This window comes from Arctopsyche grandis, chromosome 12 (genome assembly GCF_051622035.1).
Source record: "Arctopsyche grandis isolate Sample6627 chromosome 12, ASM5162203v2, whole genome shotgun sequence".
Lineage (NCBI taxonomy): Eukaryota > Metazoa > Arthropoda > Insecta > Trichoptera > Hydropsychidae > Arctopsyche > Arctopsyche grandis.
This window is the reverse complement of record NC_135366.1, coordinates 5,751,440-5,767,347: the sequence shown is the minus strand read 5'-3', so window position 1 is coordinate 5,767,347 and position 15,908 is coordinate 5,751,440. Positions and strand designations below refer to the sequence as shown.

The following is a 15,908-nucleotide window of genomic DNA, read 5'->3' as shown; positions in this document are numbered from 1 at the left end:
TTCGGCAGCCAGAGTCGACGGCCAGTAGTCACCTTTCCGTGAAGCGTAGAAGAAATAATTCTTTACCTCTTGTTTCGTAAGAAACGCAAAGCAAAGAGAAGATTTTGGATTCATTCATTCAAACAAACAGCGTTTCCAGAATTGAATGGAGAAAGATGGATTGAGATAGCAAATGGTTTCAACAAAAATGCAAATTTTCCCAATTGCATTGGTGCCATCGATGGTAAACATATATGTAAGATGAATAAAACCAAGCTTTCCTCACACTTTGTATTTGTGATTTCCTACCATTTTCGTCTTTTCACATCTCGATCACTATATTCTTCTGAAGACATATCCCATATTGCCTTACGATTTAATCCGTTACAGATAATCCTTGAAAGGTCACACAGTCTCTGGGATTCTATTCGCTATCCGCGGCGTAAAACTTCTGGCTGCTACGTCAAGTGCGCGGAGACTGAAGGCAGCCACATACTAGCCACATACATTCTACCTTGCAGGCTCTGGCTGCGTGCAATCGTACGCGATCTATTGGCTGCCGCAGCCAGGAATTCTTGGCTGCCTAGTGCGCGGGCTCCAATGAGCCACCGTATGTTAGATTGGCTGCGGCAGCCTGGCTGCCGCAGCCAAAATATTGAGCAGCCAGTTTCAAACCACTTTGTGATTTGCAGCGGGACGAGAGCGTGCGCGCAATGTCTTTCCAAGATATTATTCTAGAAATCGAACTTAAACCAGAATTATGGTCAACAACTCATGCCCTATATAAAAATAGGATAATTAAACAGAAAGTGTGGAAGGAATTATCATTAAAACTACGAATTGAAGGTAAATAATTCTTTTATTAACTTATTTATTGATTGTACGTTACTTATAATACTTTAAATTCTATTATCCCAAAAATAATCACAAAATTGTTGGCGTATGTTTCTCGCAATCAGTGATGAACTGTTGTTTCTCCTACTTGAGGAGTTATTAGACGCTATTTCGATCTGAAAGTTTGCAAGATTATTGACATCAGCAATAGATCCTTCAAGGTCACGTATGATATTATGCAATAAACACGAGGCAAGCATTTTCTGTGTTAGTTTCAATCGCTTTACTTAAAATACGCCACTTCGCATTTAAAATGCCAAAAGTATATTCAATAGACTTCCGTGCACGTGACAGGCGTTTGTTATAATATTCACTTTTTATATCCAAATTTCTGGAAGGAAATGGTCGCATTATATGTTCTTTTAAAGGATACGCTTCATCAGCAATTAAAACATATGGCACACGTATAGCAGTCCCTGGTATCACATCGGGTGGAGGAACATCTAGTTGACCATTCTCCATTAACATATTTTAAGTTGAATAGTGAAAGGTGCCTCCATCGCTTTGTTTACCTTTTCCTCCCACTTCTATGGCTATAAATTTTTTATTTGCATCTGCAACTCCTTGCAATATTATCGAAAAATATGAAGAACCAGACTTATCTGGACATTTCACCCTGCAGTGCTTGCCGTCAATAGAACCAATGCACATTGGGAACTGCCAGAGTCTGTAATAATCACTTGCTATCTTCTTTAAGTCGTTATGGGTTGGGTGTGGCATATGTACATCAACCAGTTGCATCCATATAGCTGAACAAGTTAAATATACAATGTTTGCTATTGTTGTTTTACCCATTCGAAAACTAAACGCCAGTGATCGAAAATAGGTTCCTGTAGCGAGGTACCTGTAATCAAATGAAATACATGTAAGTAATTATTATTATTATATTTTTTACAGAAGATGCATTAAAAAAACGATGGAAACATCTGAAAGACCAATATAGAAAGGAGTTAAAAAAGCAACCAGTTCTCAGATCAGGAGCAGAAACGGAAACATGGGAGTCAACTTGGCAATATTTTAATATAATGTCATTTATGAAAACAGAAGTTACCCCTGCTTCATCTACAGGCAACTTAACCATAGATGAGAGTAGTCATAACACAGAAAATACCCAAACTGATACAGATATATTTGATTCTGTGTCATATATTGATATATTTGATTCTATCAAAGATGACATTTTGGAGATAGAAAAAAAAAATGATGTTAATGGAAAAACGTCTGAAAGACAGCCAACAAGATGAAGACTTGAAAAATGACGAAGATTTTCTATTTTTTAGAAGTGTATTACCGACAACGAAGAAATTAAATGAGCTTCAAAAATTACGTTTTCGCGTTAAAATTAATGAGTGGCTAATAGAAGCATGCGTTGAAAACGAACGTGCTCTGTATCAAAACTAATTGTATTCCCTTCCATAATCATCCAGAAGATTCATCTTTTAATAATAGCAATTAATAATTAATTAGAACACTAGTAACTTCTATATGTACTCGCATATTAATTAATAAATACATCTGTTATATCGAAATAAATATGAGTTTTATTTATAACTTACCTTATAGTCACTATCAACTTTTCTGCAGGGGTTATAGAATCCGATGGATGAAAATTTGTTCTCGTCAGTTTTAATCGTGATTCAATTTTTTTTATATATATATTCAAAAGTTGTCACCGTCATCCTAGTGTACTCATAGAATTTATCTTCATTTAATCGCAAAGTTTCATACAACGTAGAAAACTCCCCACACAGCCTTCTTTGTTTAATTATCTCACTTGGACCTTGTCTGTAGTTATTAAAATATTTTAACCACACGTTTTCTTCTAAATACATATCAATAATATCGTACGACCCCGACGCCATGACGAAAAAAGTGACCAGCTCACACGAACGCTCTTTCGCCGCTTGCACGCAACGCTAAAAGCTCCGCTGCACGCTTTTTCACTCAGGCCGTGCACTAATGCGTACATTTAGATTACTTTTACTGTTGAAAGATTTTGAATAAATATCACATTTGTGTGCCTTTACCCTAGTATGAATAAACATATGTGCACTATGACTTTCTTTCGTGGAAAATGTTTTTAAGCAAATGTCGCATTTGTATGACTTTACCCCAGTATGAATAACCATATGTACACTAAGATTTTGTTCCGTAATAAATGTTTTTGAACAAATGTCACATTAATGTGCCTTTACCCCAGTATGCATAACCACATGTGCACTGAGTTCCCATTTTCTAAGGAATGATTTTGAGCAAACGTCACATTGGTGTGACTTTACCGCAGTATGAATAACCATATGTGCATTAAGATTTCGTTTCATAGGAAATGTTTTTGAACAAATGTCACATTTGTGTGGCTTTTCCCCAGTATGAATACACATATGTGCACTATGACTTTGTTTCGTGGAAAATATTTTTAAGCAAATGACACATTTGTATGGCTTTACCCCATTATGAACCCTCATGTGTACATTTAGATAACCTTTATAGTTAAAAGATTTTGAACAAATGTCACATTTGTGTGGCTTTACCCCAGTATGAATAAACATATGTGCACTAAGACTTTGTTTCGTGGTAAATGTTTTTGAACAAATGTCACATTTGTATGGCTTTACCCTTGCATGTATAAACATATGTATACTAAGACTTTTTTTCACAGTAAATGTTTTTGAACAAATACTACATTTATGTGGCTTTACCCCAGTATGAATACACATATGTGCACTAATACTTTGTTTTGTGGAAAATGTTTTTAAGCAAATGTCACATTTGTATGGCTTTACCCCAGTATGAATAACCATATGTACACCGAGTTCCCATTTTCTATGAAATGATTTTAAACAAATGTCACATTTGTGTGGCTTTACCCCTGTATGTATACACATATGTGCACTATGACTTTGTTTCGTGGTAAATGTTTTTGAACAAATGTCACATTTGTATGGCTTTACCTTAGTATGAGTTCCCATATGTGCAATAAGTTGATGCTTTAGGATAAATGTTTTTGAACAAATATAACAAATGTGTGGCTTTACCCCAGTATGAATACCCATATGTACACTAATACTTTGTTTCGTAGTAAATGTTTTTGAACAAATGTCACATATGTATGGCTTAACCCCAGTATGTAACCTCATGTGTACATTTAGATAATCTTTCCTGTTAAAAGATTTTGAACAAATGTCACATTTTCTTCGAGTATCCGAATTTTTCTTTGTCATAAAATTGTTTTTATGAGTAAACAATTTGTCTCGGAAATCTATATTATCGTCCAATTCAGAATGTGTAGAGAACATCTTATCTAAAACTTTTCGAAATGGTAATTCTTCCGCTAGAATATGTCCATTAGTATCTATTATTGTTGCCACATTATCACTCGAAGTAATTTTTCTTCCTGGGGTCTAAAAAATAAACCAAACGTTATTCAATTTAACAAGTGTAACTTTTTTCATATTGTGATTAGATGTCATTTACATTTTCTATTAACTGAATGTTTCACTAACAATCGATCTAAAGAACTTGAATCCTATTTATTTACCTCGACGTCGTCTGGTGAACTAGAAATGTCGGGTGAACAATCAGCACCGAACTCATCTTCCCAGATTAAATCTTCCAGCAAAACTTCCTCTGGCTTGACCTTCAAATACTTGTCTAATTGCACCCTCGACGTAGTGTCATTCTGAAAACAAGCGTTTCGAAAGCTGTCGAACGATTCCAGATTGTTGACACAAGAAAGACATATCATATCTGGCAGATGGTCTCCTTTCCTAACCTGCAAATGTGAAAGGTATTGACGACTACGAGGAGTAGCGAATTTACAATAGCAATGGTTCAAGTGCAACGTGACTGACCCGCAGCTGACAGCAGGTCCAAATGCGTTGCGCCAAACGCGGTGGATGAGGGTCGTCATGGATGGAGACGAAGGACCCTGCTGGAGCAGAGCAGAGACAAAGTCTGCACTCCATCGCTCCTCGGGAGGGAGAAGCTCAAACTCCTGGAGAGTGAAGAGTGGACAATGGATGCTTAGATGTAGACACTTAAGACGTTTGGAGTTGAGGGTCTTCCCAGGCTGAAATTCAAGTGGCTCTGGTGATGTACTCGAGTGGGGTTTCTAGTTTGTCGAGTGTCAAAATTAGGGTTGCCAACCATAATTTTCTCCTGGAGAACCCAGGCATTTATACGTTGGCAAGAAAAGTCCACTTTATTGATCTGCATTTTTTGTGTTTAAAATTTTTGGTCTGTGAAATATGAAGGGTCAGTAGTTATAATAACTGGTGCTCTTTGCATGGGCGCCCGCAGAAAATTTTCTAAGGGGGGGGCAAAAATTTTTTTGTAATGTTTTAATGTAGTTTTAATTTACTGTAGCGTATGGTGAACGAACGGACAGGACAGGACCGATTTGGTCCTGTCCTGACTATTTCTTCGGCTATGATCGAGAATCCAACAGCATTGTTAGCAGCTTTTACAATGTCTTCTCGCAGAGCTTGTTCAGACAAATTGATCAAATCATTCTGCGTTCAGTGTGATGTGTAACGTGCATTTCCAGCAGCTGTATCAAAATGTTTTTTTAATACACTTTCTCCTCCCTCAATTCGATACGCATAAAGTTGTTCGACATTTCATTTGGTGCTATTATGGGGGATAAACGAATGAGACGACTGGCATGTTAATGCACGTGTTTTATTTAAGACAGCTGAAGGCAGAGTGAGGTAGCTAACTCCGAACACAATCGAGCTGGTCCCCACTCGCAGGAAGGTGACCAAACTCGACCATGTCGTATAGCGAGCCGCCACACTATCTTTCCCACGAATTGCCAAATCATTTGTTCCGCAAAATAAGATTGTTGAAATAATAGGATACAGTTTCTTTTTGTTCGATTTACAGAATTATCTATCTGACAAATAATATCCTTATTTGGATCTCTAATGGTTGACGCGAAGTGTTCGGCATCTTGTTGAGACCCACGATGCCATGCTGAGCTGGTATGGTTTCTGGCACATTCATTAAAATATTTGTACTTTGTACAAGGAGTAGTAATGAAGGCACCTTGAATTCCTCTTTGAACTGGTTGCGGAAATAAAACACAGAAAATGCAAAAAGCACCTTTTAACCTAGGTGAATATGATAACCATGGAGTATACTGTTTATACATGGAGTTCGCCCAAGAAATAGAATTTGCCGATCACAAATGTTTGAACTTAGAACGTAGAGGCGCCTTTATTGCTCTGAGCTAAAATTTTTAGCTCCTTCGGCGTTCTAATTTTAAATTTTAAAGCGCATCCAGTGGCATCCTAACTTACTCGGCACCCTCGGTCGCCGCCCAACCTAGCCCCCCCTAAAACCGGCACTGGTTATAACTAGAGATGTGCCGGTGGGAAAAAAACCCGGTTTATTCCCGGGAATGAACCGAGTTTATTCTCTAGGAACTTTGGGCGATGGAAAATTGAAAACAATGTATATCAGCGTTTCCCAACCTGTGGTACGCGTACCACTTGGTGGTTCGCGGTTGATGGTTGGTGGTACGCGAAAAAAATAAGTAATGGCGGACATGCAGAAGTGAATGATTTACAATCATAAAAATAGAAATAATTTTTACATCTAATATATAATTTGGAAAGAGACTTTGTAAGTTTGTATATTTGTTTGGGAACTTCGAAAACAAAATAAAATTTCAATGACGACAATTCAATTGGTTGAATATTATATTTTTTTCGATTAAAATAAATTTAAATTTAAAAAAACTAAAAAAATCTGATAGAATCGATGCCTAGAAGAATGAAGGCAGTCTTAAAAAATAAAGGAGGCCCAAATAAATATTAAATTGCGTACTTTGTATAGCTATAGTAATTTTTAATATAATTTAAGTTAATTATTTTAGATAAATAAATTAGTTTGGCAGAAAAAAATTTTTCATTGAACTACGAATTTTTTTCCCAAAATCACTAATTTACAAGAATGATATAATATCATAAACACATTGATTTCAATATTAATGTACAATATTAGAAAACATATACATATACATACATCAGTATTCAACAAAATATCGATTTTTTGGAGGTAAACACCTTTTCGTGACCACTACTGTATATATATATATATATATATATATATATATATATATATATATATATATATATATATATATATATATATATATATATACACACATACATATACATTGAGAAAAACGTCAATATCTTTATTATCCACTAGCTGTATTACAACATTTTATTAAATTTATTTGAATACTCATTTGTTTTTTTTTATTAAATTGACTGTCACGAACAAACAAACATATATTTAAATTCCCTTTTGAAATTATATGTATACATATACCAGAATCCAGTGGATGCGCAAATGCGAATCTAAAACAATCGAAACGGCGCCTATGAATCGAAAAAAAAAATGTGTTGTTCCCACCCAAATAACGAACGTTACATATAAAGTCTCTTTTGAAATTATATATTAGATGATTATTTTTGATTTTTTTTTTCGCGTTCGATTCATCAGGATATCTTTGTGGAATACAATAAATTTCAGCTAGATACTATTACTATTTAACAAATAGTTGAAAAAAAAAAATAATTTTGGGGTTGAGGTGTACCCCGTATCGATACGAGAGGGTTAAGGTTTCCACTAGGGTTTCTGTATTCCTGGACTTTTTCAATTCCCGGGACACGGGACGGATCCCGTAATTGTTCCGGGATTCCGGGACATACGTAAAAAAACATTTTTTTTTCAATGTAATATATTTTTTATTAATAAAAAAATATTTATTTATTTACAAAATATAAAAAAAGTAAAAAATACATAATATATATACTAACTGGAAAAAATGTAAATATAAAAGTAAACTTATTTAAAGTAGCTTCTTAAGTTAAGAATACTAAAATATTTAAGTGAGAATCCGAAAGCCTATTTCTAGATTTGGCATGATTAGATTGATTAGCATGTATATTTGAATTTATTTTTTGAAGTCGAGGTTAGTAATTTACAAATGTTGCATTTGTATGGCTTTACCCCAGTATGAATAACCATATGTACACTAAGATTTTGTTCCGTAATAAATGCTTTTGAACAAATGTCACATTAATGTGCCTTTACCCCAGTATGCATAACCACATGTGCACTGAGTTCCCATTTCCTAAGGAATGATTTTAAACAAATGTCACATTTGTATGACTTTACCCTATTATGAACCCTCAGGTGTACATTTAAAAGACCTTTAGAGTTAAAAGATTTTGAACAAATATCACATTTGTGTGGCTTTACCCCAGTATGAATAAACATGTGCATTAAGATTTCGTTTAATAGTAAATGTTTTTGAACAAATATCATATTTGTGTGGCTTTACCCCAGTATGAATACACATATGTGCACTACGACTTTGTTTCGTGATAAATGTTTTTGAACAAATGTCACATTTGTGTGACTTAACCCCAGTATGAATAAACATATGTGCATTAAGATTTCGTTTAATAGTGTTTTTGAACAAATATCACATATGTGTGGCTTTACCCCAGTATGAATACACATATGTGCACTATGACTTTGTTTCGTGGAAAATGTTTTTGAACAAATGTCACATTTGTGTGGCTTTACCCCAGTATGAATACACATATGTGCACTATGACTTTGTTTCGTGGTAAATGTTTTTGAACAAATGTCACATTTGTATGGCTTTACCTCTACATGTATAAACATATTTATTTTATTTATTTTATTTATTTTAAAAAATCAATACCACAGAGACTTGACAGGTTGCCCCAAAGCGTCAATGTGATTTTAATACAAATAATAAAAATCATAAAAATTACAAAAAAAACATCATAAAAAAAATAATAAAAATCATAAATAAAAAAAAACATAAGAAAATAATAAAAATCATAAATAAAAAAAAAACATCATAAAAAAATAATAAAAATCAAGTAAAAAATATGTACACAAAATAAAAACAAAGAAATAAGATTGAAAAATTTATATCGTGCTATTTAGGATGTGTTCCACCAACTCAACATAACTGGCATCGAATAGGTCCAAGTAATGTGCCAGTAAGTTAAGGAGTCGAACAGCTCTCGAGAGGGGGGAGTTCATGAGCACGTTTGATTTAGCCCTAATTGGTAAAATTATATCATGTTTTCTTAAAACTCTACGATTTTCCGGGGCCCAGAATTTTAGTTTCTCCAGGATAGTGGGATTGTGAATCTCTCCTCTAAGTAATTTTACGAAATGTTTCCCAAGAAATAAATCTCTTCTCTTTGCCAGGGAGTTGAAACCCAAAGATCCCAAGACAAAGGCACTAGGGAACAGATATGGATAAAATCCAAATGTCTTCAGATATAAAAATCTAAGGAATTTCCTTTGGACTCGTTCCAACATTAGAGAGTAACGAAGTTGATAGGGAGACCATATAATGGAGCCAAACTCGAGCACACTGCGAACTAATGTACAATATAAGAGACGAATGGCAGTGAGCCCTAGTTCGGACGAATTACGGATTACGAATCCAAGGATTTTTGTTGCCCTATCACAGATATTCTCAATGTGAATGTTGAAACTCCAACTATTTTCGAAGACTATTCCCAGATCAGATATAAATAATTCTCTCTGAAGAAGAGAATCATGAAATTTATACGGATATTTAATAGGAGAACGAGAACGAGAGTAAGAAATGACCCGACACTTTAGGATATTGAAGGGAAGTTTATTAACATTAGCCCATTCATAAATAGAATTCAAATCCTCTTGCAAATAAAGAGCGTCAGGTAAATCAATTATTCTCTTATAGATTTTTAAGTCATCCGCATATAATAAAAATTTAGAATGGTGAATAGAAGATTGAATATCGTTGATAAATATTAGGAATAATAAAGGGCCAAGATTTGATCCTTGGGGAATCCCAGAAGTGGCAACATACTCATAAGAAAAGCAACTCCCAAACTTAACGAATTGACGTCGATCCTGTAAATAAGAAATAAAAAGACCAACAAGATTATAAGTAAATCCAATAAAACTTAATTTACTAACCAAAATTTTATGATCAACTTTATCAAACGCCTTCTCAAAATCAGTATATATTACATCCATTTGATTATTACAATCCAAAGTGCTGGTTATGTCATTAGAGAAACATAACAAGTTGGTAATGGCTGATCTGGCCGGACGAAAGCCATGCTGCTGATCAATGAGCATACTTTGAAAGTGATTAAAAATGTATCTGTGTAATATTACCTCAAACATTTTGGCTGGCGCTGACAAGATAGTTATTGGTCTGTAGTTCCTTACACAAGATTTATCGTCCTTCTTATGAATAGGAGTTACTTTAGAGCATTTCCATAAATTGGGGAATGAAGAGTTCCTTAGAATTAAATTAAAAATGAATTTTAAAGGTTCTAAGAGACTAACCTCACATCCTTTTAGGATGTAATTAGGGATGGAGTCAGGACCGGAAGAATAAATATTTTTTAACTTTAGAAAGCCATATTTCAGATCGGAAGAGTCAAGATGATTAATCGCTAAAGTGGGGAAAGTAAATTCCGAGTCATTGGTAGGTTCCATGGAATCAGTAGGATTATTGAAAACTGATTTAAAAAAGTCGGCAAATCCATTAGCAATGTTTTGATCACCCTCTAACAATCCAGAATCATTGTACATAATGGTCGACTTTACACGATTTACACGTTTAGAATTAATGAAGTTCCAGAATTTCTTAGGGTTTTTAACTATGGAACTTTCACAATCAGCTACATAAACATTATATGCATTATTAATTAATTTCTTAATTTCCGTACGTAAAATACGGAAATTATTTAAGATAAGAGGATTGCTCGATTTCTTCCAGAGTTTATGTGTTTGATATTTACTTTTTAAGAGATTAATAATTTCTTTAGTAAACCAAGGCGGATAAATCCTTTTACTCGTCACTAATCCTTTCAACCGAAAACAATCATTAAAAATAGAATATATAATGTCATAGAAATTAGAGAGGGCCAAATTAACATCTTTGCACTCAAAAACTCGCTCCCATTGACAATTACAAAGAATATCATTTAAATATTTGAAATCAACATTTGTAAATAACCATCCATTTATGACAGAGGTATTAAGACAGTTATTTATTAAACGAAGTGAGGAATAAGTTATAGTTAATTTTAAATGAATATCAAGAGCAGGATGATAGCTGTCTTCAGGAACCAAGGAATCAACTGAATTTGAAATAATAATATTCTGACAATCTAAATTTGTTAATAGAAAATCCAACATGGAATTATTAAAATAGTTTCGAATAGTATTAATTTGTTTTAAGTTGAATAAAGATATAAAAAAATTAAGGTCATCAGGAAAACAGTTAGAAGAATTCAGATTAAAATCTCCAGATATAAAAATGCGACCATTACTTAAATGTGAATAATTAGATATAATTAAATCAAAAAATCGCTTATAAATATTTGGTGGAGATCTTGGTGGAAAATAAATAGTACATATGTATATAAAAAAAGGAATGTTAACAAATCTTAGTTTTAGCCATACACATTCATGAATGTCCTCAAGATGACAAAGTCTTTCAACCGAAATAATATTTGTATTTTTAACTGCTAGAAGAACACCACCACCTCTGGCAGATCTATCATGGCGATATATATTGAAACTGCTGTCAAGTACTTCGGCATCATGTACAGATGAGTTTAGCCATGTTTCAGTAATAGCAAGGACGTCAATAGATCTAGAAGCGGCGTTGTTGTAGAATTCCTTGAGTTTTGTATTTAAACCCCGCACATTTTGATAATAAAGTTTAATGTTACGGGTCACGGGTTTGGGCAATCGGTTTCGAAGAGATTTTTTTGAGAAATAACCATTCTCTTATGCCAGTACCCATAGGCCAAAATTCAGGATTGATAATTATATTAAAAGTTTCAGTATCTACACTAATTTTAAATGACGAGCACATGTCAGTTTTAGCAACCTGAGAAACGTTGATTCTTTTATTTTTAATTTTATTTAATATGAACTGTTTCACAGTATCACAAGTGCAGTTATTTGCCAAATTAAAAACGTGTACATTCTTCAATTTCGGAATAGTGGCCACCTGTAAAGTTTTATCAGGTGCTCCAGATCCACGAGTGTATGGCAGTCTCCCGGAAGAAGTCCCAGCGACCTGACTGAACGAATTTGAAGGATCTACAGTAGAAGCAGAAGCAGGAGCACAAGAGACAGGAACATAATCAGATGTTGAAGCAGAAGCTGATGTAAGTGTAGCTGAAGATGAAGATGGCAGAGGTGAAGCAGTAGAAGATAGCGCTGCGACCTGACTGTAAGATTTCGCAGGTTTTATAGGAGAAGGAGGAGAAGCAGAAACAGAAACAGTAGAAGCAGAAACAGTAGCACACCCAGGAGTAGATGCTGAAGCTAAAGCAGACGCGAGTGAAGTTGAAGCTGAATAAGGCGGAGGTGAAACGGTAGAGGATGCCGCTATAACGTCATACGGGCATCTGACAGGTGTTTGTTTATGTACTGTAGTATTGTTACATTCAGTTGACAGTGTGGAGAGTTCTCGTAATGTTACCTCGCCTAAGATATGTGCACTAAGACTTTGTTTCATAGTAAATGTTTTTGAACAAATATCACATTTGTATGGCTTTACCCCAGTATGAATAACCACGTGTACACTGAGTTCAGGTTTTGTATGAAATGATTTTAAACAAATGTCACATTTGTATGGCTTTTCCCCATTATGAACCCTCATGTGTACATTTAGATTACCTTTATCGTTAAAAGATTTTGAACAAATGTCACATTTGTGTGGCTTTACCCCAGTATGAATAAACATATGTGCACTATAACTTTGTTTCGTGGTAAATGTTTTTGTCACATTTGTATGGTAAATGTTTTGTAAATGTCACATTTGTATGGCTTTACCTCTGCATGTATAAACATATGTGCACTAAGAATTTGTTTCATAGTAAATGTTTTTGAACAAATATCACATTTGTGTGGCTTTACCCCAGTATGAATACACATATGTGCACTATGACTTTGTTTCTTGGAAAATGTTTTTAAGCAAATGTCACATTTGTATGGCTTTACCCCAGTATGAATAACCACGTGTACACTGAGTTCCCATTTTCTATGAAATGATTTTAAACAAATGTCACATTTGTATGGCTTTACCTTAGTATGAGTTCCCATATGTGCAATAATTTGATGCTTTTGGATAAATTTTTTTGAACAAATATAACAAATGTGTGGCTTTACCCCAGTATGAATACCCATATGTACACTAATAATTTGTTTCGTAGTAAATGTTTTTGAACAAATGTCACATATGTATGGCTTTACCCCAGCATGTAACCTCATGTGTATATTTAGATAATCTTTCCTGTTAAAAGATTTTGAGCAAATGTCACAATCATGCAGCTTTCTTCGAGTATCCGAATTTTTCTTTGTCATAAGATTGTTTTTATGAGTAAACAATTTGTCTCGGAAATCTATATTATCGTCCAATTCAGAATGTGTAGAGAACATCGTATCTAAAGTTTTTCGAAATGGTAATTCTTCCGCTAGAATATGTCCATTAGTATCTATTATTGTTGCCACATTATCACTCGAAGTAATTTTTCTTCCAGGGGTCTAAAAAATAAACCAAACGTTATTCAATTTAACATGTGTAACTTTTTTCATAGTGTGATTAGATGTCATTTACATTTTCGATTATCTGAATGTTTCACTAACAATCGATCTAAAGAACTTGAATCCTATTTATTTACCTCGACGTCGTCTGGTGAACAATCACCACCTAACTCATCTTTCCATATTAAATCTTCCAGCAAAACTTCCTCTGGCTTGACCCTCAAATACTTGTCTAATTCCACTCTCGACGTTGTGTCATTCTGATAACAAGCGTTTCGAAAGCTGTCGAGCAATTCCAGATTGTTGACACAAGAAAGACATATCATATCTGGCAAATGGTCTCTTTTCCTAACCTACAAATGTGAAAGGCATTGGCGATTACGAGGAGTAGTGAATTAACAATAGCAATGGTACAAGTGTAACGTGACTAACCCACAGCTGACAGCAGGTCCAAATACGTTGCACCAAACGGGGTGGATGAGGGTCGTCGTGGATGGAGACGAAGGACTCTGCTGGAGCAGAGCAGAGACAAAGTCTGCACTCCATCGCTCCTCGGAAGGGAGAAGCACAAACTCCTGGAAATGTGAGATTTATTATTGTTTTTGATCCATTCGATATAGATTATGGAAATTGTCACAATAGTTTAAAGTACATCTTTAAATATAGACTCCTGACATTTAGAGGTTCAAATCTTTGTAATTTGTCATGCAATTAGAAATTTTCCTACAGTTAAAATAATTAAAATTAAAAATAATTCAAATTGAGATGACCCACAAAAAATGACAAATATATACATACATATGTTTGGAATGGTACGGTGATTACATCACCGAACCTTCAATTTCGGTATGGATTAAACTTTTATGAACGTATCACTCAATATACATTGTGATCATCTATGATGAATCCCAAGAGTTCATATTTCTGAATATATTCTGTCAAATACGAGTGACAACAAAGATCTAAATGGAGTGTCGACTCTGCCTTACTTCTATTACTATCTATCAGATATCTGAAAAAATAATTTATAATACACCCATATATACAAACTTGAAAAAACTGCATGCCATATATAATATTCCGTTTGTTACAGACATTACTAACAAACTAACCAGTAGATTCTATGACAGAATCACTAATAACCATACTAACACACTTGTGAGGAGTCTCGGTGAATACAACAAATTGTCTATACCCTTCAGGTATAAACACAGATTACCTAAACACAATCTACTTTAGGTCATCGAATTTAGAGATTATTTGATTAATGTTATGTATTAGATGTATTATGAGTAGTCACCGGAGTCTGAGGGGGCCGTGTATTGTTCAAAGGTTGTAAATGCATTGTTAAAGGTTTGCCGAACAATGGATAGCACTGTGACTATCCTACCTCTAATTATGAGCATTTACAAGAATTGTAAATAGGTTTTTAAGCTCTTTTTACTAACCTCTTTTACGTTTCATTCCTATTATGCTGTACATATGTAGATTAACATTATTATAATATAATACTATGATTACTAACCAAATTAAATTAAATTGTAAAATAGAAAATTATCAGTAGATCAGTAGCTATTAAAACAGATATAAGATGTATTGTGAACATAATTTCGTAATAATAAAAAACATTTAAAAGTCAAAAAATCAAACAGATATCTGACTTTCAGGAGTTACAGGAACCCATCCAGAACTGCTCCTATCTAAATGTCAGTTTCTGACCAGTGACGTGCATTTTATTCACACCGTTAATACAAACATTAACACATTAAATGCTAAGCCCAAATCTGTTGTTTTCGTGCCATGATGATATTCTTGTGCCATTGACATTTGACTGTGTGCTTGTCTACCTCTGCTGTTCCGTAAAGCAGGCTATACCCAACATGTATTTATTCATTATTTTCGTAAAAAAAAATTGTTATAGGTGAACTTCTGGAAAATTTTTGTTCGTATAATTATGATTCATTTTTTTTTAATTTTTTGTCGACAACCACTATTGGATTATGTTTTCGATTCGCCCTCAGTGTTCCAGTGACGTAAGTCTTTGTTTTCGACAATTATTCCGTCAATGGAATACTGTTGTAGTAATTGTCCATAAACATTGAATGGCCTTGTCCAGCTTTTTCCTCCATCAGTTTGTGAAAGACTTTATTGGTGTGGTCTTTGCCACCCAATTCTGTATCAGCAGAATATACAATAATTTTCAAAGCTAGACCATTAGATTGTTCCAACATATATAATTTAATTCCAAAACTTTGCCTTTTTCCCTTTCATGTATTGACGAATAAGAAGTCTACCCCTCCACAAAACCAATGACTCACATGTGCTCAAATTTTAAATTCGTCGACTGTTATATCTTTCCAGCATGATATACGGCTATGCTCACAATTCGATCTAGCTAATATTTC

At 34.2% G+C, this 15,908-nt stretch overlaps 3 protein-coding genes and 1 long non-coding RNA gene across 4 annotated transcripts in view; 1 reads left to right on the top strand and 3 right to left on the bottom strand.

Annotated features, from left to right (window-relative positions):
• Positions 1-4,503, bottom strand: part of LOC143920042 (uncharacterized) — a 366,222-nt gene extending 361,719 nt beyond the window's left edge. The window contains exon 1 of the mRNA XM_077442729.1: positions 4,412-4,503. The gene's annotated coding sequence lies outside the window, so the exon portion shown is untranslated. The remainder of the gene's footprint in view (positions 1-4,411) is intronic.
• LOC143920049 (uncharacterized) overlaps positions 1-15,908 on the bottom strand; it is a 422,197-nt gene that overhangs the window by 8,181 nt on the left and 398,108 nt on the right. The window lies entirely within an intron of this gene.
• Positions 11-2,399, top strand: LOC143920047 (uncharacterized). The gene is made up of 3 exons (XM_077442735.1): positions 11-235; positions 370-825; positions 1,771-2,399. Exons 2-3 carry the CDS (start codon positions 693-695, stop codon positions 2,115-2,117), a joined length of 480 nt encoding a protein of 159 aa, XP_077298861.1. The 5' UTR covers positions 11-235; positions 370-692; the 3' UTR covers positions 2,118-2,399.
• Positions 5,214-14,515, bottom strand: LOC143920413 (uncharacterized). The gene is made up of 8 exons (XM_077443297.1): positions 14,302-14,515; positions 13,936-14,078; positions 13,641-13,856; positions 12,852-13,503; positions 7,981-8,099; positions 7,213-7,241; positions 5,756-5,984; positions 5,214-5,384 (listed from the first exon to the last, which is right to left on the bottom strand). The coding sequence occupies exons 2-8, from the start codon at positions 14,047-14,049 to the stop codon at positions 5,214-5,216; spliced, it is 1,530 nt and encodes a 509-aa protein (XP_077299423.1). The 5' UTR covers positions 14,050-14,078; positions 14,302-14,515.